The sequence below is a fragment of the Hypomesus nipponensis genome, chromosome 6 (genome assembly GCF_054491055.1).
Source record: "Hypomesus nipponensis isolate SF chromosome 6, ASM5449105v1, whole genome shotgun sequence".
Lineage (NCBI taxonomy): Eukaryota > Metazoa > Chordata > Actinopteri > Osmeriformes > Osmeridae > Hypomesus > Hypomesus nipponensis.
The window spans coordinates 12,370,450-12,396,370 of record NC_140366.1 but is presented as its reverse complement, the minus strand read 5'-3'; the positions used below and the strand labels follow the sequence as shown (position 1 = coordinate 12,396,370).

The following is a 25,921-nucleotide window of genomic DNA, read 5'->3' as shown; positions in this document are numbered from 1 at the left end:
GCTCTCAGGCAAAACAAGGAAACAAAGAGTTGCCTGGCAACAGCCCTTTACGAAGCGGAGGTCATAATGACGAAAATGTGCCTTTTTAGGGAGCCCAAATTGGTGAATCAGTCATTTCCCGATTGGCTTGAGCTATTTCATATAATACTAGCACACCGAACACGGAAATCTGCTGTTCCCCAGTCAAATCAAGTTTGAGTTTTAATAATTTACTTTATTAGTCAGTGCATTAATTTAGATTGATAATCCCGGAAAAAATCTACGCAGTATCCCAATCAACGCAAACATAAATCTAAAAACATAAACCTACATGCATGCAAAATTCCATGTCAGTGCGCTCTTTTGAGCTTGCCAAATAGCCACTGCAGCACGGACACAGAAGTCCAGGGGGGTATTCCAGAAAGCAGGTTATGCAACATAACCGGGAAAGTTAACCCACCAGCTGATTCACAATGTTGCAGCAACCTGGCAATGTGTCAACTGGGAAGTTAATTTACCCGGGTATGTCGCATAACCTGCTTTCCGGAATAGGGATAGGCCTACCCCCAAGGTGTCGGACTCGGCACACAAGTCAGAATTGACAAAGGCTAAGAAAACATTACAAACCTAAAGATAGTTTCTAGAGGATAGGCCTACCGAATCATCTTATTTCGAATAAAACATAAAAACAACATTACATGAAGCTCAAAAAATATTTGCGCTCAAATGAATGCAAAAAAAATGTGTGTGCTTGCATTAACTAGGCCATTGATGTTCCTGCTAAAGCTGATATCAATCTTGCGTCGCTGAACTGTTGTATATTTGGTTAAGCAAGGGGAGTTTCTACCTAGTAGTGCATTGTGCGCAGCAAGCTTGAAAGAAAAAAAGGGAAATAAATTAGGGGCCTGTGCCCCAACAGAGTTTGATGTCTAACAACACCTCTGGTGTGTATGTTCAAATATTGACTGAGTTTAAAATACTAGGCCGACTCGTTATTTTCCTCACATAACAATGCATATTCTTAACTAATTGAAAGCCAGCCTTTCCTTTCAGTCAAGAAGATACTCACTCCTCTTCCCGTAGAACCAGTGCCCCACGCCCTCCCTCCCTTGATTTTTCTTTGGGAGGGAAAGCTCTGGCTACAGCTATAGCCTATACCTTCTACACGAGCATGTCTGGGGCAGCGAGACATCCAGCCACTGAGCGTAGCGCGGGATAAAACGAAAGCGCATGAATAATTCACATCCTATCCTTCTATCAGAGCTGGAAAACTAGATGCGTTCTGCAGAATGAAGATCTTCTCACAGACGCGATGAAATGCTCTGAAAGATCACTGCCAATTTTGGTGATACACACAACTAAGTTGAATTTGTTTTATTATTTTTGTTTTAAGCACAGTAACGCATTTCGTTTGATTGGAATTAACTGGGATTGACTGGAATAAGATTTTTTTTTAAGAGAAAAAATAACATGGCTCTTTTAGTTCACCTGAAGACGGTAGCCAACCTTCGCGGGAAGGGAGACAGAATCGCCAAAGTTACATTCCGAGGTATGAATACGACTTTGTGGCTTTTATATCATATTGTTAAAACCTATTTGATTCACTCTGCTTACGGTTTGCAATCCGTACCGAACTCTTTACCTTTGTGGGTAAACCAGCCCCAGAAATAGCCATGTAGGCTATCCAGCCAGATATAGAAGGATGTTTGATGGTAGGCTAGCGCCTGAGATGCGCTGAGAAGTTGGAAAACCCCCTCTTCCTCTGCAAACCCGGGAGACCTGGTTTGAGACGCGTCTCGTGAGCTGATGATAGGAACTCTTTATGCAGCGCTATTGCAGTTTGTCAAAAACATTTAATGTCTTCATCTCCCATACATGACCGCATTAAGAAAATGTTGCCTTTTCTACTATTTCTCGGTTAGCAGTTAGAATTGCGAATAGGAGTGTGCAGATGGTGTTTTTGGTCATTTATTTTATTCGTTATCACTCAGGAAAGCATTTTATATGGATCAAGCTTACAAGAATGTTTATTGCATTGTTGTAGATCAGTAGGGCAATTGCCTTCACCGGTCCACCCGTTTCACGACTTAATTTCACGTTTTACAGTCCCAACGGGGTCACCCTCCCAAATACGCTCCTAACACAGCGTGTTCTCACTGTGCACCATTAAAATGCATCGATTTTTTTTCCCTCTGAAAAAAAGAGAGTCCTGTACTATAGCTTAAGGAGAATGTCCCGCGGTGGTGCCCCACCAAATCTGGAGAATATAGTTTTTATCCGGACATGAATTCACATGGCTGAGGTCCTTCCGCAGGGATCCGCGTTCGACTCCGTCTCTCTCTAACTGTCACTCTCAATAAATCAGAAAACTCACAAAAAAAATGAAGGGTCTGATTATCTAAGAAGATCATACTAATCATAATTTATGTGTGTGTGAGTGAGAGAGCGATAAGGAGAGTAAGTGAGCAAGTGTTTGTTGGAAAGTCAGAGAGGGAAGGTGACCCTTTCAGCACCTTGGAGAGCACACACAGGTTTCTAACAAATGTCCCATACAATGCCACTTTGGATCTCTTAAAAGTGTTGAGGAACACTTGGCTTAACAACCTATTTTCTGCAGTGGTCTCGGAGAGGGTATTGCATCCACAATGACAACTCTGAGAGGCCCAAGGGGGAGAATTTGCCATTGCCCCCCCCCCCCCCTCTCTCTCTCTCTCTCTCTCTCTCTCTCTCTCTCTCTCTCACTCTCTCTCTCTCTCTCTCTCTCTCTCTCTGATGATGGTGTGACTCCACCCTTAGTCTCTGGTACATGCTTGTCAACATGTCTTCCTGTGTAGTTTCAGTTTCCTGTCTGGAGAGGAAGTCCTGTCTGCCACTCCCACATATTAACTATCCCCATTCAGGCATATCCAAATGATATGCAATATCCAATTTGGTAAAAGTTTTGGGGACGTTATCTTTTTGGGAACATTGTGTAAGATACCCCGTTGTTGAACTACGATTGCCCTCATTTAAGAGCAGATACTTCAGCAAACTCTAGGTCTTTATACAGAGGCTGCCTCACATGTCCATTCCACAGCCTCAAGCTAGCTGCTGCAGTCATTCCGCTGTGGAAAAATAAACGAGAAATTAAACAATTTGTTCCGCCCAAGGAAATTGTGTCAGGTTCACTTGAGTTGAGTTTAAAGTACTGATTGCCTGAATATCTATGAAGTTTTATCATGTGGGTGTTGGTTAATCTCTGTGGTAGATTATTTGACTGCAGATCAAGAGGTCTCAAATTGAAATATCCCCTCTGTACTGTATGCCACTTTGAATAAAAGCATATGATTACATCTTTCTGTCTTTCTGACTGATTATACAATACAATACTTCTCATGTCTCCAAAATAGTATTTTTCTTTCTCACTTTTTTCTCACTTTTTTCAGAGAGAGGTGCTGTCATGCACCAATCTCTACCCCAGATCTCCTCTGCTCTCCTTTTCTTTCTCTCTTTCTATCTTAGACCCACTCGATTGTGCATCCATCCCACTTCCTCTCTCTTGACGTTGTTGTCTTGTTAAGTGTACCTTGCATAATATTCAGTGCGCTTTACTCCTCTGTGTCTTTGTCTCTCTCTTTCTCATCTCCATCCCTCTCCATTCAAACCCGGGAACTAATGAGGCTCACTTAGAAGGAACACATTTTCATGACATTGCTGCTGTGGAGGTGGAATAAATTGTTTACTAAACAGCTTCAAGTTCTAGACACTGCTCCCTGTACTGTGGAGAGCCACACAGTCTACCTGTGCTGCCACTGATGAATGTGTCTCTACACATCAATATGTCTCTATCTTGCTCTCTGTCTCTCTCGCTCTCCCCTCCTCTATCTCCCACTCTCTCTTTCTCTCCCACACACACACACCTGCACACACAAGTAGCTAGCTTTAAAACAAACACATGGTATTATATACGTATATGTTTTTATTAGGACACCTGGTTCTTATAACCTGTGATTCATGTGTTTATGTATTTTCAACACAGAGAGATTAGTTATGGTGTCACCAATCTGCCAAACACAAAAACGATTCATTTCCTGTACAAATCAATTACCTCAGGGACTGTAATTATACGTCTGTTGTGTGTGTGTGTGTGTGTGTATGCCTGTGCCTGTGTGTGCCTGTGTGTGTGTGTTTGTCAGTAAACATCAGCTGTTCAGACTAAGCAGACAGGACTGAATGCAAAAAGCTTTAGACATGCAATGTAAAGTATACACAGACACACACAAACAAGCATAGGCCCAAAACAGCTCACATATTTATGAACTTCTACTCAAACTATAAATTCATACAGAACAAACGTTCAGTGAATAACTTTAAGTAAGCCATATGGTTTCGTTTTTCAATGCAACAGACAGAGAAAGTATTGATTGTACAATGTATGTATATACATAGTACATTCTGTGTAATATTAATCATTTGGATCTCTCTTTTTCTTTTGTTCTTTCGTTTGTTCTCTCTCTCTCCCTCTCTCTCTCTTTCTTTCTCTCCCTTCTTCTCTCTTCTGTTTCGATTTTAGTTTTCCCCCAGTGCACTTATGTAGCTAACGGTGGAAGATTATTCTAAGATCTATTGTTGTCCTGTCTGCTCAGTGAGCTGGGTCGCCTTCGTTACTTTGACCTTCAATCAACACCTAACCTTCATGTGTTCGACTAAGTTGTCTGTTGACGCTGACTGTAACCTCTGACTGTGTCCCCTGTCACCCCTGCAGGTCTGTCCTTCTACACCCGTGTGCTGGAGAACGTGGGAGAGGAGGCCAGATTTGAGGAGGTCAGTCATTTTCTCGACTCACTCCACTACCTCCTTTCACCATCCAATCAGCTATCACTTCCTACTTTGAGCATCCAATCAGCTATCGAGCATCCAATCAGCTATCCAGATATCATTTTACATGCTTTTCTACATTTAAGATGACAGGTGATGAAGCAAGACGAGACAAACAAATGGCCAAGACCAAAAAGTGAGGGGTTGTGTACAATAGATAACCCAACCAGAGGGACTGAATGTGAGTGTGTGCGTCTGTGCATGAGTGTGTGCGCTCCTCTTTACTGTGGGATTGTTGGTTGCAGTGTTCCCCTAGGCTTTCCTGTAGGCTCCTGTCAGGTTTGGTAATCAGCTCAGTAAGGCTGTTAGATACAAGGACACCCCCTGGGAGGGGGGAGAGGGAGGGAGGGGGGAGAAATAGGAGAGGGAGGGAGAAAATCTAAACCCAAGTGTGGGGAGTGAGGAGGAGGTAAAGGAGAGAGACAGAGAGGGGATGAATGGAAAACCGGGGGATCGATTGACATGAGAATGAGGGAATGAGAGAGGGATTCATTGAGTGCAATAGACAGGGAGAGAGGGAGCCCACAGAAAACAGATCCAGTCTCACAGGGAGCTGCCAGGGGGTTTGGTCTCGTTGAGAGGTTCAAATTGTTGTTGAAAAGAAGAACACGCTCCCTTGATGGAGCCCTGAGCCTGCTTCCTCTGCTGATAACAAGCTCTATTGTTCTGAGTTTTATCAGGGAGCAGGGCTAAACTGCTTGCATACATATGCGCTCTAACATCAGACACACTGAAAGTACAGAAAAACAAGAGGAATCCAAAGGCCAATAAAAAGAGAAGGGGGAGAGACAGAAATTCCACCACATTTCTCCCCTATAATTAAATGTCTGAGGTCAGAAGAATTTGTCTTTATCTGTTTATTCTTGAAATCAAGGAGGAGCAGTTCTAAAACAGTACCATAAATGATGTCTGGAGTGTAAGGGCTCTCTTAAGGTGTCATGATCTGAGCACTCTTTTATACAGTAATTCCAGACAGTTACATCATTAGTTCAATAGTTCATGTCCATCAAAAGAGGAACTCTTCAATAAACAGGAAAGTAAAAAAGGAAATAGGTTGCAGAACTTAATACAGATGCTCAATATTAAAAACATAGCTTGAGACAAGAAAGAAGAACTTGGTCAGCATAAATCCCTGGAGGATGGTCAAAACAACCAGGGTTAAACAGTCAAATGTGTTAGACGTTTGTCAGAAAACGGAAACTTAAGCAATACTGTCTTAGGCCAAAAGGTTATGCTAGCTTTACAGAAGTTAAAACTTCAGCAATAATTGTTCTAGGCCAAAGAATATTATAGAAATGTTTTCTATCACAGAAAATTAGACACAGGGAAAGACAGACAGAAAGACGAATGGACAGGGAGAGGCTAATGTGCACAAGTCGAATGTCTCAGTTCCACTTGTAGGCTGTTGACTCAGCATTAGAGTGGTACTCTTTAAAGGGTCCATGGGACTGAAGTGAGATGATAATGTAGGACAGAGTCTCACCCAGTACTTCCCCCTGCTACTCTGTCATTAGCACCACTCAACATCAAAGACACATCCAGTCTGACCCCCAGGGCTGGCCAGCCCTTCACTTCCTCTCAAGCATTGTGTGTGTGTTTCGGTTTGAATGTATGAGGACCATCAACATCATTTCCATCACTATAATTATTATCTTCATCATCATTATCAGCAGCAGCAGCAACAACAGCAGCAACAGCACTATCCTATCACCTTTATCATCATTCTCATCACCATCATGACCATCACCATAATCGTATCTTCAGCATTGTCATTGTAATCATCGTAATCATCCATATCATCATCTGATGGGTCTCCAGTAGCATAGTGTATCTAGAGTTAGTGTCAGAGCAATGGTGGCTGATCTGCATTCATGATTCATGTGGCCTTGTGTAGAGCTTTGCTATGAGCAGCCACAGCACAGACACAGAGCCACCTCCCCCTCACCTCAAAACACTGTCCACCACATACTCATCGCTTAGATGAGTGGAGATTATCCAGCACACTCCCTCTCCTGAGGGACTGCCTGTCTGTAGTGGACTGGGGCTGAGACCCTCCCCTACAGACTGGAGACTAGCCTGTGTTTTGACTATGATGCAGATAAGTTGCTTTACTAGGAGGGGGGTTTCGATATTTTGTGTTTAACCAAAGGATTTTCCTCATTGCATTTTGTGTGCCCCAGGCTTCATGCAACACTAAATACATGTACTGTAGCACCAGCCTGCTTCTTTAGTGAGAGACACTTACCGTTATGTCATGTGAAATAACTGCAGCCATAACTTTGTGGTCATGAGTTAGCAATTCAGTATCCAAGAGACTATTATGGGATGTTTTTTCCAGAACTGGCTGCCCTCTGCAGTCAGTGTACAAACCTATTTTAGTCAGAGGTGTAGTCTAGTATGAAGTTAGAAGTAGTGGGCACAGTGTCAGTTTGGTCAGTTTGGCTCTATGCTGTCCTCCACTCACTTATCACTGCTCATTTCACAATGAGAAAGCAGGAAATACTCACAGGCTGTAAGGCATCCGTCATGTAGACTACACCACTGGTTCTTGCTCACTGCTGAAAAAGCTAAATTAAAAGCGTCTATGTTCCTTGTTTGGTTGGTGTGCAAAAGAACACAGTGAAGTCACTTCTCAGATGTGTTTGCATCACTTCCCTGATTGAGCAACACAATGTGATGGCAGTGAAGGGAATCATTGCCCACTTGGTGAAGCGGTTCAATTTACCAAGTGCCCCTTTTAACCCACTGCCCTGTTAAAGATAAGGACAGATCGCTGTCACACTAACCAGGTCACTGGAATAGTGTTGCTCCAGGAAATCTTCTTGTCTGACAGAAAGAGTGGTGGATGTCGTCTGAAGACAAGAAACAGAGTTGGGATGTCTTTAGAGCTAAAGAGAGCCAAAAAGAGAGCTTAAGAGCCAAAAATATATTTTTTGCATATTTTGTCTTCAAACTCCTGCTGTGCTCACTGAATATTGGGGATGAATGCAAAAAAACCCAGATGGAGCCGGAGGGAAGTCTGAATGAAATGTCCTCATTGAAGATTCTCTTCCACGTCGAGGGGGTTTCTGTCTGGAGGCTGATTTCATGGCTGTTCATGGGCACAACATCTGCACCACTCACTGCTCAGCTTTATTCGTTACTTTTTGTTCACAAAGTTTCATGAGAGTGAACACACACACACACACACACACACACACACTTAGTTTCTAAGTAGAAGATTGCATTCTCATGTGTTAGGGCATCTGCATACGAGTCGGCTCATTTGTCCCCCAGCACCACACAGGAGAGACAAGCACCACTCACCTGACTGCTGCACCACACAGGAGAGACAAGCACCACTCACCTGACTGCTGCACCACACAGGAGAGACAAGCACCACTCACCTGACTGCTGCAGCACACAGGAGAGACAAGCACCACTCACCTGACTGCTGCACCACACAGGAGAGACAAGCACCACTCACCTGACTGCTGCAGCACACAGGAGAGACAAGCACCACTCACCTGACTGCTGCACCACACAGGAGAGACAAGCACCACTCACCTGACTGCTGCACCACACAGGAGAGACAAGCACCACTCACCTGACTGCTGCAGCACACAGGAGAGACAAGCACCACTCACCTGACTGCTGCACCACACAGGAGAGACAAGCACCACTCACCTGACTGCTGCACCACACAGGAGAGACAAGCACCACTCACCTGACTGCTGCACCACACAGGAGAGACAAGCACCACTCACCTGACTGCTGCACCACACAGGAGAGACAAGCACCACTCACCTGACTGCTGCACCACACAGGAGAGACAAGCACCACTCACCTGACTGCTGCACCACACAGGAGAGACAAGCACCACTCACCTGACTGCTGCACCACACAGGAGAGACAAGCACCACTCACCTGACTGCTGCACCACACAGGAGAGACAAGCACCACTCACCTGACTGCTGCACCACACAGGAGAGACAAGCACCACTCACCTGACTGCTGCACCACACAGGAGAGACAAGCACCACTCACCTGACTGCTGCAGTACACAGGAGAGACAGGCACCACTCACCTGACTGCTGCAGCACACAGGAGAGACAAGCACCACTCACCTGACTGCTGCAGCACACAGGAGAGACAAGCACCACTCAACTGACTGCTGCAGCACACAGGAGCACACCCCATTCACACCACAACAACAAACACAAGACTGGAGAAGACATTTAACCAGCAGAAGTGCCAGACATACAGTCTGGGGTGTTTAGTCTTGTGTGTTGCGGCAGGTGTGGGTGAGATAACGATGCTTTAATTGGTACTGCAGTCCTGAAAACTAAGTGACAATGAAAGTCACAGTTAAATTACTTCAATGAAGTTCGTCCTCCAAACAGCAGCAATTTTCCGGGGCTCTCAATCCTTGTTGAGCTTAAAGGTTAATTAATTTAGGTGCATCGGTGGATGTGTTTAAAGGAGGAGGATCAGTTTAATTATGTGCATCGTCAATCAGAACCTATGTTGAGAGTCATTAATTAGTAACACATTTTCCTTAACGATGGCTGTGATTATCACGGAGCATACGCTAATGGAAAACATGGTTTATTCCACTCAGTGCTTATTATGCCACATTATTCTGTCTGACAGATTGCAAGTAGGATTTTGAGCACGATGAATTATGATGAGATTGGAATGACATTTTACATCCATTTTCTATGACTAGTACTGCATTAACATATTTTTTTTAAGTTTGTTTCCAGTATGGAAAGTGTAGGGAGGGAGGTAACAGCAAGTTCTGTAGAAGGAGAGAAAGACAGGGATGCACTGGACAAGACACGGATGGACAGGCCAGTTGATGAACTAGAACTGAACAATTGGTTTAGACAGAGGGAGAGGGGGGAGGAGATAAGAACGGGAGAGGGTGGGAGTGAGAGGTGGTTGAAGAGTGGGAGGTGGAGGAAAAGGAGGAAGGAGTGAGATAGGTTTGGATATTGACCAGATTGGAGTTCTTCAGCAGACTCAAGTTTATCAGAGATACCATTTAATCTGTGAAATTCACATACACACACGCATGCACTTAAACCCCAATTCATTCGAGTCCCTTTATTAAATTATTTAGGTCCAGAGTTGAGCTCCACATTGCAGCACTTTCAGTTCCTGTGAGGATGTGAGGGATACTAACCCAGAATACGCTAAATATTACATCACTTCCTCAAAAAAATTCTGAAATCTCTTTCTCCAAGTGAGGAGTTATCAAAGTGATGAGAGGCAGAAACATATCTTTTTGTACGTCTTTCACATATTTTCCTACTCGACGTTGATGTTTGAGAAGTGTACCAAGCATTAAGGGAGGTGTGGTGGAAGAACTGGCTTACAGCAGATGTAGTAGATAGGAGCCCTTCGTCAGCACCTGCACGCAGAGACTGTGGTGATGAGGCTCTTCATTATGGATACCTCTTGCATTGAAGCAACACTCCACTGTCAGAGAGAGCGAGGGACAGAGAGAGGGACAGAAAGAGAGGGGACAGAGAGAGAGAGAGAGGGACAGAGAGAGAGAGAGGGACAGAGATAGAGGGACAAAGAGAGAGAGAGGGACAGAGAGAGAGGGACATAGAGAGAGGGACAAAGAGAGAGAGAGGGACAGAGAGAGAGAGGGACAGAGAGAGAGGGACAGAGAGAGATGGGAACAGGGAGAAACGAGAAAGAGATATAGTTATGAGCATCCCTACTGTACATCATTTATTCCAAAGCTGCTCATCCACTGTATCCATGGCAACAGTAAAAAGGAAAGTTATGGGATGTCACCCGGAAGAGCCGTGGTTGGCCCCACTCGGACCCCCACGCCCCCCCTGACCAACACTCGTGCATCATGGGAGTCATATCTCCTGTTTAATTGAGTACTTAGCCTTTCAAATGTGCAGATGTGCACCAGAGGATTCTGGGCCGAGAAGAGCACCTGCCATTAGAAGAGACTTAATGCTCTCATTAGAGAAGGAAAGAGGGGGGGGGAGAGGGGGAGAGGGGGGAGGGAGAGAGAGTGGGGGAGAGAGAGAGGGGGGAGAGGGGGGAGGGGAAGGGAGAGAGAGAGGGGGGAGAGAGAGGGAGAGGGAGAGAGAGGGGGAGAGAGAGAGAGAGAGAGGGGGCAGAGAGAGAGAGAGAGAGAGAGAGGGAGAGGGAGAGAGAGGGGGGGGGAGAGAGAGAGGGGGCAGAGAGATGGGGGGAGGGAGAGAGGGGGGAGGGAGAGAGAACAGAAGCAAAGAAAGCAGTGCCAGAGCAAGGAGAGAGAAAGATAGAGAGAGATAGAGTGAGAGCCAAAGGGAGAGAAAGAGAGTGAGAACCATTTCAACCCCTGAAATCAAATAAAGTAGGATCAGTCAAATCAATTGGAGACATTACTTCCAGAAGGTCAGTTAGGTGGAAATGTAACATGGAATCAAACTATGACGGATTTGTTTGGAGTTGAACTTGACTGACATCACCAAGTAGTGCACTACTGTACGCTCACTTAGCCTTGTGCTCCTCAAAGTGACGACCTGAGGGTGAGTCACAGTTCTCCTGAGGTGCCAACTCACACCGTGACTCACTGCCTCACATCATGACTCACTGCCTCACACTGTGACTCACCCAGGTGTTTCAGGTATGGGACAACTCATGATATCCCTCCTTAGTCTCCATAAGACAGACATGCCCTCTATGGGTAGTTTCATAACCAAGCTGCCCTTTGTGTCTCTTTAAGAAGACGTTGTTGATATTGGGACCATGTGATCGACAAAATGGACACAAAGTTCACAGGTGGTAGGTGGCGATGGCGGTCACCATGGCAACATTGAATGACACACGATGGGCTGGAGGGGCATAAACAAAACCCGTTGTGTGATTAGTGTCAAGCATGAATAGTAAATGTGTTATTTGTATATATATAATTGTACTGTATACTGTATATGTGTGGATAAAGTATTAGTGTCAATAGAAGTAGATGTTAGATGTTTGGTTCTGCCTCTACTCTTTGTTTTGGTCCCCAGCGTGGTGTTCCTGTTCTGTAGAATCAGGAACACCAAATGACAGCTGTGGGAAAGCTTTAGAGATGACAGCCAGTTAAATGGGACATATTCCTCTGTTGCAAAATCATGGGATGTTAGAAGCCTTTCATGGACCGAGAGACTGATTGCAAACCAGGCAGCAGAAACACTGTTATTGTGTTCTGCTGGTGCGTGTGTGTTTGTGTTCTGGTGGTGTTCTCTCCAAGCTGTGTGTGTCTTGCCGGTTTGTATTCATGTCCTGGTGGTGTGTGTCTGTTCTCTCATTCGTGTGTGTGCCCCCAAAGCTATTTTGACACTACGCCAGTACAGGACCAGATTACCCATGATCCAGTTCAGCCACACGTACATACACACACACACACACACACACACACACACATCCTGATGTGTTTATTGTTGCACCGCAATGAAGCTGTTCAGCTCGGTCTGTGTGTGTGTGTGTCCTGGTGTTCAAGTCTTTTATTTGTCAGGTACACGGAACAACACAAGGTCAGACTGGGCACTGAAATTCTTAAGACAAGACAACGCAAGCACCTGGCATAACATATAAGTACACAAAACATCATTTACATCTATGCTGAGCTTAAATAAGTGAAACTTCCTAAATATACAGATCGCAATAAATAATCGACTATACTAACCCTAATACTAAAACTCCCTAAATATACAGATAACAATAAATAATACGCTATACTAACCCTAAATGCACATAAAACCTGGTCCAGGTGGGAGAGAGCGGTGTGCATAGTCAGAGCGATGGCATTGTCTGTAGACCTGTTGGACCGGTATGCAAACTGCATAGGGTCCAGGGTGGGGGCAGTGAGGAGCAGAGGAATGATTTGACTGGAGGTGTGTGTCTTCATATGTGTATGCTTATACACTCTATACTCAGTGTGTGAAATACATCGAATGTACCCTTTCCAAAACATTATACATTTTCCACAACTCCTTTCCATAATTTCTGTGCTCTTCAGTGTACCCTGGTGTGTGTGTGTTTGTGTGTAAGTCTGTGTATGTGTACAGCTCCTACAGTAAGCAGCCCCATTACTGCTCAGATTGTGTGTGTCATCATCCGTATCCACAGCACACTGTGGCTCCATGCTCCAGGCTAGTCAGACACCATGGAAAGAGATTCACTGTTGATGAGATAACTCCACATGGAGTGAGTGAGCATGTGTGCACTGAGACGCAGAGGTGAGATATGGACAGCAGTCACACACACACACACACACAAACACACATGCCTGCAACACATCACCACCACACACACACATACACTGCCCTAAGGGTCATGGCTTGGCAGCTCTGTCTGTTAGTGAGACAGACTCATCTCTCCAGCTCCATCTCTTGACAGACAGGCAGGTATGGTGGCTTAATAACACACCTACACACACACACAACCTCTCCTGCTCCGAGGGCTGTGTCCCGGGTGTAGGGATGACAGTGGCAGGTGGGGACCCAGAGAGCAGTAATGGGACAGAGTCTGATGGATCTTCCCCAACAGAGCCCAGCTCAGGGAACCTCAGGGTCTGCTCTGCTGACAACACACTGTAAGCAGAGTGTTACCTATCACACCGACTCCCTCTCTGAAGTCAGACTTCTCCTCAGTCATCATATCCACCAAACAGAAAAGCTTAGACGGGACCGACACGTGGCAGAGACACACTTGGCTCGCTGCAGTATTCTGCAGTCATGCACTCGTCACCGCTCTACTGCTGTAGCGAGCAAGTTAGAATTGAGCTCCGACTAAATAACTACCAACCAAGTTAGGATTACTCTCATTGCAGCTATGCTAATGCTAGCAATTTCTTATGTCCTAGCGAGGAGCTTTTAAAGATCGCACATGGTACGGATGGAATAAGGGCCTAAACCCACATTGCTCTGCTGATTGGCTAATAAATCACAGACAGCCAATTAGAAATGAGATAACTGAAAGCGACAATGTTTGAAACCATGCAGTGAAACCCTGGCTGTGCTGTTTGTGTTAAGCAGTACTGGGCCTCTTCAGTTTGATTTGCTGCCTTACAAACGAGCCCATTCCGTACCTAATTAAAGTAGATACAACATAATGAAGCTCCTTCTGTATTTTCTGTCCTTTCAGTGGAAACTGCACAGCAACAGCTTCAGTTTATCTCAACAACGTCCAATTAACATGTTGCTGCATTTCCCATTCTTTTCCTGCTGCTGCAGTTTCCATTCTGTTTCTCTGGGCTCTACTCATTAACGAAGCATCTTAAATGCAACCCAGAGAGTGACCCGTCATTTACGCTTTTCTTCATGTTGTTCCAGCGTTTCTGTATTGACAGGAAGAGTGTTTTAAATACCTAGCAGTCTTCAGCAGAGATTCCTCAAGTCTGCTTTTTTCTTCCCCTCTCACCTTTTTTCTTATCTCTCCATCCAGACGTTTCGATGGCCCATCGCCAGCAAACTGGACGGGAACGAGATGTTGGAGATACTAGTGTTAAACTACAGCAAGGTCTTCGCTAACAGGTAAAACACACACACACTCTCACTCCCACCACACACACACACACACACACACCGAACATGCAGACACACACGCTTCCTGTAAGTGGACAGTCGTCAGCAGTCTCCAGCATGTCTGTGACGAGATGTGAGATCTAATCAGAGAGTAGAGTGACTGCCTTGTCCTGTCTTCTGACACATACACTGTGCTCTACCCACTCAGTCCCAAGTGACACCACCTACTGTGTGTGTGTGTTCATGTGGTGGTGTGTGAGTGGAGGGGTTATTGTGTGGGCGTTTTGTGAGGACGTGACTGTATACTCTATTGATGGGCATCCTTTCTGACATGTTTATGCAACGTATTTTGGCGTGTGTGCTTGTGCATGTTTGTGACATTGTGTTTCGGGGCCCTAAAGAGATGAGTCAGAGGCGAAACTGTGTTCCAGGTGCAGAGCCACTCCTACCTGTCGTCCTGTTCTACTCTAGACCCCAAGCACAACACATAGACAACCCTGGCAGCCTGCTACAGCCTTCCTGTTGTTAGGCCCATTGGCATGTGAGTGAGATCAGGGGGATGCCAGCTGTGCAGCTGCCCCACAGGGGGGACTGTGTCTGGGCAGGGTCATGCTGAGCTGGAACCCTCTCACCCTGGAGCTGCTGGTACTGCCGGAAGAGAACAGCTTCAAACACACTCCTTCTCATGTTTAAAGGATGTTCCCACACCACATGCATGCACACACCACTTGCATGCACACACACACACACACACACAAACAGAGCTGTGTTAGTGAATAATTGAAGGGGAGCCCTGCCCCAACATGTGTTGCTCATCTCACACCTGTTTCATATGTACATAGGATGATTCATTACCACGGTAACATATACTTCATCATGTTAGGCTATGAGGAGTTACCTACAGTACATTGTTCTGACTGACATTGATGCGGGGTGAAGTCAGAGAGAGAGAGAGAGAGAGAGAGAGAGAGAGAGAGAGAGAGAGAGAGAGAGAGAGAGAGAGAGAGAGAGAGAGAGAGAGAGAGAGAGAGAGAGAGAGAGAGAGAGAGAGAGAGAGAGAGAGAGAGAGAGAGAGAGAGAGAGAGAGAGAGAGATTAAAGAGGCAGAAAAAGAGAGAATAGAGGAGGGAGAGAGGTAATGGAGAGGAATAGAGAGAAGGTGGAGATGAGCGAGGGAGAGGATAGACAGAGGCAGAGAAAGAGAGAGGGACGAGGAATCTCCAATTACCAATAAACACAGTGGTGCCTGGTACCTCTGTTTGCTTTGACGGTGATATATGAGTTTCATCCAGCATCATGCACATTTGATTTGGAAGTCTTCTGTTCGGCTGCAGTCAGGAGATTGTTCACTTCTTCAATGTGAACTGGCTCCTGAAGCGCTTTTGCAGTTTTATGGGTAATGATAGGCTTGAGCGTGACTGTGGAAGCACAGCCAGACTCGAAAGTGAGAGAAGTTTGTGTATAATTCATGTGGATCCTCTCCTCCCAAACAGCTTGTTCTCTACTCTGACTTCCTTTTCACTCCCTTGCTCCCTCTGTACCTTTCTCACTCCCTCTTCTTCCCTCGCTCGTCTCCTGCTCCATACAAACTCAAATCTCCCAGAATAATCACCACACTCCTTTATGTGATGTCCCAGCTCTATTAGACAACTCTGTGATGATGCTGTTGATCTCACGCGTGAAACTATTCATTTGCATGTCAAGTACTGGATGACTGAGCACCACCTCCAGCTGAACCTCGCCAAAACAGAACTTCTCATCATCCCGGCCAAACCCTCCATCTCCCATGACCTCTCAATCACCCTGGGATCTGCGATGGTGACCCCTTCATCCTCTGCCAGGAACCTTAGGGTTACCATGGATGATGAGCTCTCCCTCACGGCCCACGTGTCTGCGGTCTCCCAGTCATGTAGATTCACCCTCTACAACATCCGGAAGATCAGGAGATACCTGTCTGAGCACTCCACCCAGCTGCTTGTCCAATGCTTTGGGGCTATCTTGCTGTTATTATCAGTGACCTATGCACTTTGTAAAGCTCTCTCTTGGAAGTCGCTTTGGATAAAAGCGTCTGCTAAATGAATGCATGTAAATGTAAGTACTTCATTACTGTAATTTTTACAGACAACCAAACTGTCCAACCATCGATTCCCACCACTAACTCAAGGCTGACCTAGATAAATTATTTGAAACTGGGAAGGAGCTGTTCCCTGAATTATGAAGGAGATGAAAGTAAATTGTTTGGCAGGCTGGAATCAATAATGAATGGCATCTTTTGAGGATCTAAAGAGTGAGCCAGAACATGATAGTGTGTTTTGTTAAATTATTCAGGCCTTGTACCAACAATGGCTGAAAGAAAGCAACAAAGCTATGTGTTTTTGAGGAGTCTGAGACATATCGATCCTCACCCCTGCCTCATACAAAAGGAAAGCGTTTGGAGGAGGGGGGAGGGGGGGGGGGGGTGACCAGGGGTAAGAACTGATAGAAAATAAGTATCTCTACAGGGTCTTTTTTTTATATACTCAAAAAAAGGTTCAGGAAAGGTTTCCACTGAAACTTTCACCACAGTGTCATCTCTCCATAGACTCAGCAGAGGTAAACTGCTAATTGGACCCAGAGTCTTCTATTAGTCCTGATCAAAGAATACTTTTTGACTGTCCTTCCCTGGGACAGTGCATGTGTTTGTATGTGTGTGTCTGTTTGTGTGTGTGTCCATGTGTGTGTAGGTGTGTCTGTGTTTGTTCTAATAAGAAAGTGACTGCTGTGTGTGTGTGTCTATTTCTGCGTGTGTGTGTGTCTGTGTGTGTGTGTGATCGTGTGATAAATTGTTTTGGGGAAAACTCTTTAATTATTTACCCGGTCTAATTGGCTTTGTAAAAGAGCAGTGTGCTGTGTTATCACTCCTGGTCTGTTCTGTGGTGGGACGTCAGTCTATCACCAAATACTCCTATTATGGATCGTTTCTTTGACATTAAAGATTTAGTTAGGCACATTACCAACCACGTCAATCATTTTGATACACTGTTATACAGAGAATGATGTTGATTCCTAAAGTGAAAGCTACACTTCAGATTTCATTGAAGGGAAAGTTCTGCCATTCTCATTGTTGCTGTTCGGTCCACATCCTTCACAGCACAGTCCACACAGTCCAGAGTGCTGGCCACTCTACTTCAGTTAGCTGAAAGGAAGCTGTTAGGTTTGTTTTTGGTTTGTTTTCTATCTCAAAGAAAACAAATGAAGTATGTATCTCTAGCCAGCAGTACATCACATGCAGGCTTACTTAAAGACAGGAAGTGAAAGAGAAACTGTAATTAGTCGTGCTGAATGAACAGAACAAGCTTCTGCTGACAGCCGCTTAGCTGAAGCTGTTTTACCTCCAGGCTAGTGATAACAGCTAACGAGAAAGTAGAAGGAACACTATCTGAAATGGAGGAATGGAGGGAGGGCAAGGGGTGGAGAGAGGGATGAAAGGGCTGGTGAAGGCATGTAAAGGGAAGGAGAGATGGAAGATGGGATGGAAACGGTGGATGGATAGTTGTAAGGAGGGTTGGAGGCAAGTCTACAGACACTCTTTGGCAGAAGGGTGGTATGCAGAGGATGCGGTCTCCCTGTGTGTGTGTGTGTGCGTGTATGTGTGGGTGTGTGTGTGTCTATATCTCTCCTAAAGGAGAATTACTCAGTCTAGATGCTGACACTTTCCCACTCTCTCAGCCTGTCACAAGCTATCTCTATCTCTCTGCCCATCAGTCACACACACACACACACAAATGTGCACACACAGTACACACATGTGCTTAAAGACACACACAAAACACACATACACACATACACAAATGAAGAAAGAAATGTTCAGAAACAAGAGGGAGAAAGAGAGCAAGAGGGAGAAAATAAGAGAACGATGGCACCGACACTGATCCAGCCCATTGACTCACACAGAGACCCGCAGTGAGTACCTCGAGGTAAGCTTTTCTTAACGACTTTCCTGCTGTGTCTCTGTCTCTCCAGGCCTGTCGGCAGCTTTCAGATGGTGCTGCAGAAGGTGGCAGAGGAGGGCCAGCTGGAAGTCACCGACACGCTCATCGATGACAACAACACCTCCATCAAGGTGAGCTCGAACTGGTCCCAGATCAGGCCTTAATGTCTAGCTTCAGTCAAGATTCATAGTTTATAAGGGGTGTCTACCTAAGTTCTAAACATGGATAATTATACCCACGTGCTAAACAAAGAGGGAGGTGGAGAGGGAGAAAATTAGAGCAAAGAAGAGGAGGAGAGGAACAGGACAGGTGAGGAGGGGAGGAGGAGAGGAAACAACAGTGAGAAGAGAGGAGAGGGGGAGAGCGGAAGGGAAGGGCGAGGGAGAGAAGGAGAAGAAAGGTAGAACAGGGAAGGAGAGGGAGAGTGTGAAAGCTGTTTAGTGGAGGAAAGAGAGAACAAGTGTGTGGAGAGGAGGAGAGAAAGAGAGGGAAGGAGAGGAGAGGGGAGGAGAGAAGGAGAGAAAGAGAGGGAAGGGGGACAATACGTTTTTGAGAGAGATAGAGAGAATGATGGAGAGATTGATAAAGATATAGCAGCACATTTATATATCAGCCTCCCAACATGTTGTGTTGCTATAGTGATGCATCTCCACAGGTTCCGCAGCATACGTCCCAGGGCTTTATTGGGCAGATGTTTGGAGAGGGAGAGTGAGAGAGAGAGAGAGAGAGAGAGAGAGAGAGAGAGAGAGAGAGAGAGACAGAGAGAGAGAGAGAGAGAAAGAGAGAGAGAGAGAGAGAGCAAGAGAAGGAGGGAGAGAAGAGGGCGGAGCAGAAAGAGAGAAGGGCAAAGGGAGATAGACAGAGAAGAGGAGAGTGGGAGGAGAGAGGGGTGAGGAACATAGAAAGAAAGGTAGATAGAGAGGGGAGAGAGAGAGAGAGAGGGGGGGAAGAGAGGGGGAGAGAGAGAGAGAGAGAGAGAGAGAGGGGGGGGAGGGGGAGAGAGAGAGAGAGAGAGAGAGAGAGAGAGAGAGGGGGGGGAGGGGGAGAGAGAGAGAGGGGCATGTATCATTTCTTTTAGTCTTTTATTCTCTCCTCGTCTGTCTCTGTCAACTGAAAAAATTGGGGCTTGGTGCAACGAGAGCTGGCTCCCTGATGGGGGAGGTGTGTGTGTAGCGGGGGGTTCATTAGTCCCCTATGGTCCCCATGACAGGAAAGACAAACCGGTCCATCGAGTGTACTTCCTGCCCAGATTAAACCTAGCAGTTACTGTCAGACACAATGTATCTGCAGGCTTCTGCTTTTCACAGTGGTCTGCTGTATAACAGGCACAAGCTCGTAAAGTAAATCCTTTGGAACAAAATGGTTACAGTTTTCACAAAACACACCATGGACATCATGTTTTCATTGTATGGGTTAAAAAGAGAAGGGCGACTGTCTGTAGTCATCTCTCACCTGAGTTCCACAGAGTTTCACTGACCCTTACACATTCTGTAGAGGACAACTAGCATCCTAAAGTTCACCAACCGTCTTCTAAAGGTCATCACATTGTGCTTGGCACTCTCTCTCCAAACAAAACAAAAGGCTGTTAGCATGGCCCAGTCCACCCGGGTGATACATGCTTTACTTAAACAGTACTGAAGCTGGACAGCACAACCAAAACCCTCCTCAGCACAGCCAATGTGCAAATGTAGGGGCGATTCTCAACAGTCTTCATACATTATCCCAGATATGATAACATCATTAGTGATCTGGGATTTTTTTTGTGACGCAGATTTACGATGCCATTTGGCTGAGAAACCCACCTGATTTTGATTGGTTCATTTTTCCGTTCCAGACGAGCGTGAGCATTGAGATCCGTTACCAGACCCTGGACGGTACGGTCGGGGTGTGGAACGACATGGAGTTCCTGGAGGTCCCCGACGACCACGAGGGGACGTTCCAGTTTGAGACGGACAGCCTCCTCTCTGGGCACAGCCAAGGGTCAGGGGTCACGGGTGGACGCTCTCCGTATGGGATCCCCACCTTCAGGAAGTACGTTGCACAGTCTTACTCTGACACTGGAACATAGCGCACCATCATGCTGCATGATATGATAGCATTTCTACTGCCAATACTGCTTTCATAATAACCAGGTGGTCTACAGCGGTTCATGGTAGTTAGGTTCAATAAATATGTTTGAAGACAGTCCCAACACGATACTTTCTTCTGTGTGTGTGTGTGTGTGTGTGTGTGTGTTAGTGGTTTTTGGTGAATCCTGTGTGAGATAATAATGTGTGGGCAGAATTGATTTCCATTGAGGTTGTATCCCAAGACAGACCCTTCATCCATCATCCCAAAGCATGTTTTCGTGTTTGTGTGTGTGAGTGTGTGTGTGTGTGCTGGGGTAACTGATCTTAATATAGATCAATAGTTACTACATACTACATACAATAAGCACATGAGAGGCCCATACACCAGGGATACCCCAGTGGGAACACAAAACAACAGACAGAAATAGAAAAAGGAGAGAGGACAGGGCAAGAGAGAGAAGAAGAAGGGAAGAGTCATGCTGTGCTTTCTCCTTAACACATTCTGCATGTGCTCACATGTAGGATTTATGACACACACACATACTCATAGACACACAGTCCGGAAACCAGTCTGTGGGGCCAGGAGAGGCCAGCTACTGTTCCTGTGGAGAGAAAGACGTGTCAGCCTAAGCGCAGAGGGGTGCTAAATAGGATACAGAGAGAGGATACAGAATGGGAGGAAGACAAAGAAAATAAGAGGGAGAGAGAGAAAGAGAGAGAGACTACCCATGGAAAATAAACATTCAATAGATACGTCCATTCTCTAGCACACTGGTGGTCAAAGAATGATGACCTCATGGAAGCCTTTTTATGATGTCAAGGTCCAAACACTCAGTCACTCTGTCAACACAATCTTATGTGTGTGTGTGTGCCTGTGTGTGACGGTTTGTATGTGTGTCTGTGTTTGTGTGTGTGTGTAAATGATGCCTTGTTGATAACATAGCTGGCGGTCATCCTTTCAGGGTGGTGGAAGAGGAGGAGAACTGTCACAGTGTGGGTTGCAGGTACACACACATTCACATTGCAGTGATCTCTGTGTGTGTGTTTGTGTGTGCTTTGGGGGGGAAAGTCGGACCAGATTGGCATATGCAGTGATATATCTTGTTGGTGGGTGGGTGTTTGTATGTGCCTGTGTATTTGTGAATATGTGTGCCTGTGTGTGTGTTGTGTGTGTGCTTTAGAAGAAGGACGAGGGTAGAGTGAGACTGTTCACAGTGATTTACACAACTCCTCCTGTCTTTGCGACATGCTCCAGTCGTTTATCCTGCAGTAAACAGTCCTCTGGCAGACTGCAGCTCAATCAGAAGACAATATCAGTCCTCATTACCATCCTAAACACCTTCCATCTCTGTCTGACAGTGTGCATGACAGCATTCACAGGATAGAGGTGTGATACATTGCATAAAAGATAGTTTGTCTTCATTCGCTCCAACGTAGCTCAGTTTGAAAGTTTATGTTGACATTGTTGAGGTGTAAATATCAGGTGTGCACTAGACAGGAGAGAGTGGGAGAGAGAGATGGAAACAGAGACACAGACAGAAAGACAGAAATAGAAAAAGGAAATTAAAAAGACAGCCTAAGCCTCATAACATTTGCAGATAATATGATTTACTTATAATGGTCCAGTCATGGCTGGTTTAAATATGTTCTAAAATGGTGGGCTTTGATGTTTTAAGATGTTGAGGCTTAATATTCTAATATTGGGAGGTTTAATCTTCTAATAAGTTTGGGTTTAAGTAAGGGATAATGTATAGGACACCGGACATTATCAGGAAAATAAGCCCCGACAGGTTGAACAGCACCCTGATGCAAAGCGGAAGGGTTTTGATTCACCCTGAAGGGTTATTTTGATATCATAATAAGGTTGAGTATAATGTTCTAATATTGTGAGGTTTAATGTTCTAATAATGTTGGATTTAATGTTCTGATATTGTGAGGTTTAATGTTCTAGTAATGTTGGGTTTCATGTTCTAATATTGTGAGGTTTAATGTTCTAGTAATGTTGGGTTTAATGTTCTAATATTGTAAGCTTTAATGTTCTAATAAGGTTGGGTTTCATGTTCTAATATGGTGAAGTATGTGTGTGTGTTTAGAGGATCATAGAAGATATTGGGTGGTTCTGGGGAGTAAGCTTGCTCATAGACCTGCCATTTTTGTGTGTCTCATTGTGTGTGCGTGTGTGTGCGCGCGGATGTGTGAGAGATAAAGAGAAAAAGTGAGAAAGAGAGAGAGAGATAGCGAGAAAGAGTGAGGGTTAAGCAGCAGTGATAGAGAGAAAGAAGAGAAAATGGTTTATCTCAGCTTGTAATTGCTCTTCATTCCTTTGATGCTTGAATCCCCCCTCCCCCTCCATCCCCCCTCCTCCCTCCCTGCAGCCTCTCTCCCTGTCCTCCCACCCTCATCTCTTTACTTGGCCGCCCCTCCCCCAGCTCTGTCCACAGCAGTGTGCAGTGATTTATTGTGGGTCCCTGACTGTGTTTTACATTATCTGCAGCACAGCTAGGTTGGGTATGAGCTCACATTTATTCAGATAAAGCACAGCCTTCTAGGTTTCAAACTTTTACACTTTAGAAGCATAGCCTCTAAAATATTGAGTGGCCATCTACCATTATGACTAAGAGTTATTGTTCTGTCATTTGACTAAAGCCCTCTGTTGTTTAGGATAATCTAAAATACAAACATAAGCACACAGAATGCATTCAATTGGGCATCTTGGTATTGTTGACTAATAAATCACACCAGTTTCTAATTGTAAGCTTATTTAAGAGGACCGTGATCATAAACTTACATTACTAGAAGCATGACTTATACCATTAATAATGCAATGGTTTTCATCCAGATGATCAGGAAGTCTTCAACACCTGGGTTTACAGTTGTGTGAGACGACCTCTGTCACCACGGTGACAAGTTCTGAATTCATTAACCAGATCCTGCAGACACATATTTATTCAAATAAGTAGTGCTTGTTTAAACTATTCAAATATGCAGGGTTCCCATTAGCATAAGTGAATTCAGGACATTCTCCTATTCACACAGATAAAAAAAGGATAAATAAAGCATTCACACTGAGGGGGATCTGACCAGGGTTTGTAAAAAAATATTATTTGTTGATTTGATGTTGTGATGAATGAGACCTTGTTCAAAGCCGATTTTTTAAACAGACGAAAAGCTGTCTTTGATCCTACCCACAATGCAATGGGCTGGCAGAGCCTCAAACAGTGTGCTGGTGTAAGGGGTACTTGCTCCTCAGCCTGGTGTAAGGGAGGTGGTTGGGTGACTACACTGTTTATAGCACACTGCTGATGTGAGGGAGAGAGAAGGAGGCAGAGAGGAATATGTTAATGAGTTTAAAACCCTGTGGTCACACCAACTAGCACCAACTGGCTAGCAGCCTGGTGAAGTCTTTATTCTTCTGTGCACCAGCAGCTGTAACCCTCAGGTGGAAGTTCTGCCTACTGAACACTGTCTTTGAACAGAACCAAGAGAGAACACATGGTGGAGAGAGTATAATCAAGTAATTGGATTCTTTGTACTTTCTGAGACCATAGTAGACTCAACCTGGAATCGTGTATGTTTCTTGTAAGATAGCTCAAACCTCAAACCAGTTCTTGTAATGTTTCCTTTCAAGTTGCTTTATGTCCCTTGAGGTGTATGTGTGTGTGTGTGTATTTGTGTGTGTGTGTGTGTGTGGGGGGGGGGGTGATTGTGTTTGTGTGAAGGGTATGGCTTGTCACTTTGTTTGTGTTCCTCTCATTCAGACGATGTTTGTCATTGTCCCCCTCTAACTTCCTGTTCATAGCCAGGAAGGAGGAGACTATGCTGATGACATGGAGACCAGCCTCCTGGGGTAAATCCTCTTCCTGCTGCACCTGAATGTTCGCGTTCAAATATGTCCCCCATCCTACAGTACTCCCTCCAAGAGCTGCATGTTTGTCACATCATACGTTCTCATAAACAGCTTGAAATCCTTTGAATAACCAGATTCGGAGAGGAAATTAGGCAGACATATATGATGTCAACAATAACATGATGTTCATAGAGGATGTCAACAGCAGACTGTTAGTTTAGGGTTTAGGTTAGGGTCCTGTTGAGCTGGATGGCTGGGTGGAGCTGTGTTTCAGTCCGCAGACTGCAGCCTGATAACTGATGCAGTCTGATGCAACAGTGGAATGTACAGTATGTAAGAAAGAAACAACTCTAGGTGTGAAGAGAGAGGGATGGAGAGAGAGGGATGGAGAGAGAGGATGAAGAGAGAGGATGGAGAGAGAGGATGAAGAGAGAGGGATGGAGAGAGAGGGATGGAGAGAGAGGATGAAGAGAGAGGATGAAGAGAGAGGGATGGAGAGAGAGGATGAAGAGAGAGGGATGAAGAGAGAGGGATGGAGCGAGAGGATGAAGAGAGAGGGATGGAGAGAGAGGATGAAGAGAGAGGGGTGAAGAGAGAGGGATGAAGAGAGAGGATGAAAAGAGAGGGATGGAGAGAGAGGATGAAGAGAGAGGGATGGAGAGAGAGGGATGGAGAGAGAGGATGAAGAGAGAGGATGAAGAGAGAGGGATGGAGAGAGAGGATGAAGAGAGAGGGATGAAGAGAGAGGGATGGAGCGAGAGGATGAAGAGAGAGGGATGGAGAGAGAGGATGAAGAGAGAGGGGTGAAGAGAGAGGGATGAAGAGAGAGGATGAAGAGAGAGGGATGGAGAGAGAGGGATGGAGAGAGAGGGTGAAGAGAGAGGGATGAAGAGAGAGGGATGAAGAGAGAGGGGTGAAGAGAGAGGGATGAAGAGAGAGGATGGAGAGAGAGGGATGGAGAGAGAGGGATGGAGAGAGAGGGATGAAGAGAGAGGGGTGAAGAGAGAGGGATGAAGAGAGAGGATGGAGAGAGAGGGATGGAGAGAGAGGGATGGAGAGAGAGGGGTGAAGAGAGAGGGATGAAGAGAGAGGGATGAAGAGAGAGGGGTGAAGAGAGAGGGATGAAGAGAGAGGATGAAGAGAGAGGGATGAAGAGAGAGGGATGGAGAGAGAGGATGAAGAGAGAGGGGTGAAGAGAGAGGGATGAAGAGAGAGGATGAAGAGAGAGGGATGGAGAGAGAGGGGTGAAGAGAGAGGGATGAAGAGAGAGGGATGGAGAGAGAGGGATGGAGAGAGAGGGATGGAGAGAGAGGGATGGAGAGAGAGGGATGAAGAGAGAGGGGTGAAGAGAGAGGGATGAAGAGAGAGGATGGAGAGAGAGGGATGGAGAGAGAGGGATGGAGAGAGAGGGGTGAAGAGAGAGGGATGGAGAGAGAGGGATGGAGAGAGAGGGATGGAGAGAGAGGGATGAAGAGAGAAGGACGTTGCGTGCGTCCCTTTCTGTGTCACTCCTCTGTGTTTTTTCTCTTTCTCTCACCTTCTCTCTGTTTCTCTGTCTGTCTCTCTGCTCCGCATCTTCCAAAACAAAGACAAATGCGCTCCCAGATGCAGTGTGCACAGACCCACTAGAGCGAGGCCAGGTTTTCCTCTCATGTTGTCCTGGTGTATGTAGGCCACTGATACTCAGAGGATT

The 25,921-nt window shown here is 45.5% G+C and overlaps 1 protein-coding gene across 4 annotated transcripts in view; it reads left to right on the top strand.

Moving 5' to 3' along the window:
* Positions 1-1,449: 1,449 nt before the first annotated feature.
* The window catches only part of otofa (otoferlin a), a 51,398-nt gene continuing 26,926 nt past the window's right edge, over positions 1,450-25,921 (top strand). For all 4 annotated transcript variants that reach the window (XM_084700351.1, XM_084700354.1, XM_084700352.1 and 1 more), the window contains exons 1-5: positions 1,450-1,528; positions 4,724-4,782; positions 14,263-14,351; positions 18,344-18,443; positions 20,147-20,343. In XM_084700351.1, coding sequence (XP_084556477.1) covers positions 1,450-1,528; positions 4,724-4,782; positions 14,263-14,351; positions 18,344-18,443; positions 20,147-20,343 — 524 coding nt within the window. The remainder of the gene's footprint in view (positions 1,529-4,723; positions 4,783-14,262; positions 14,352-18,343; positions 18,444-20,146; positions 20,344-25,921) is intronic.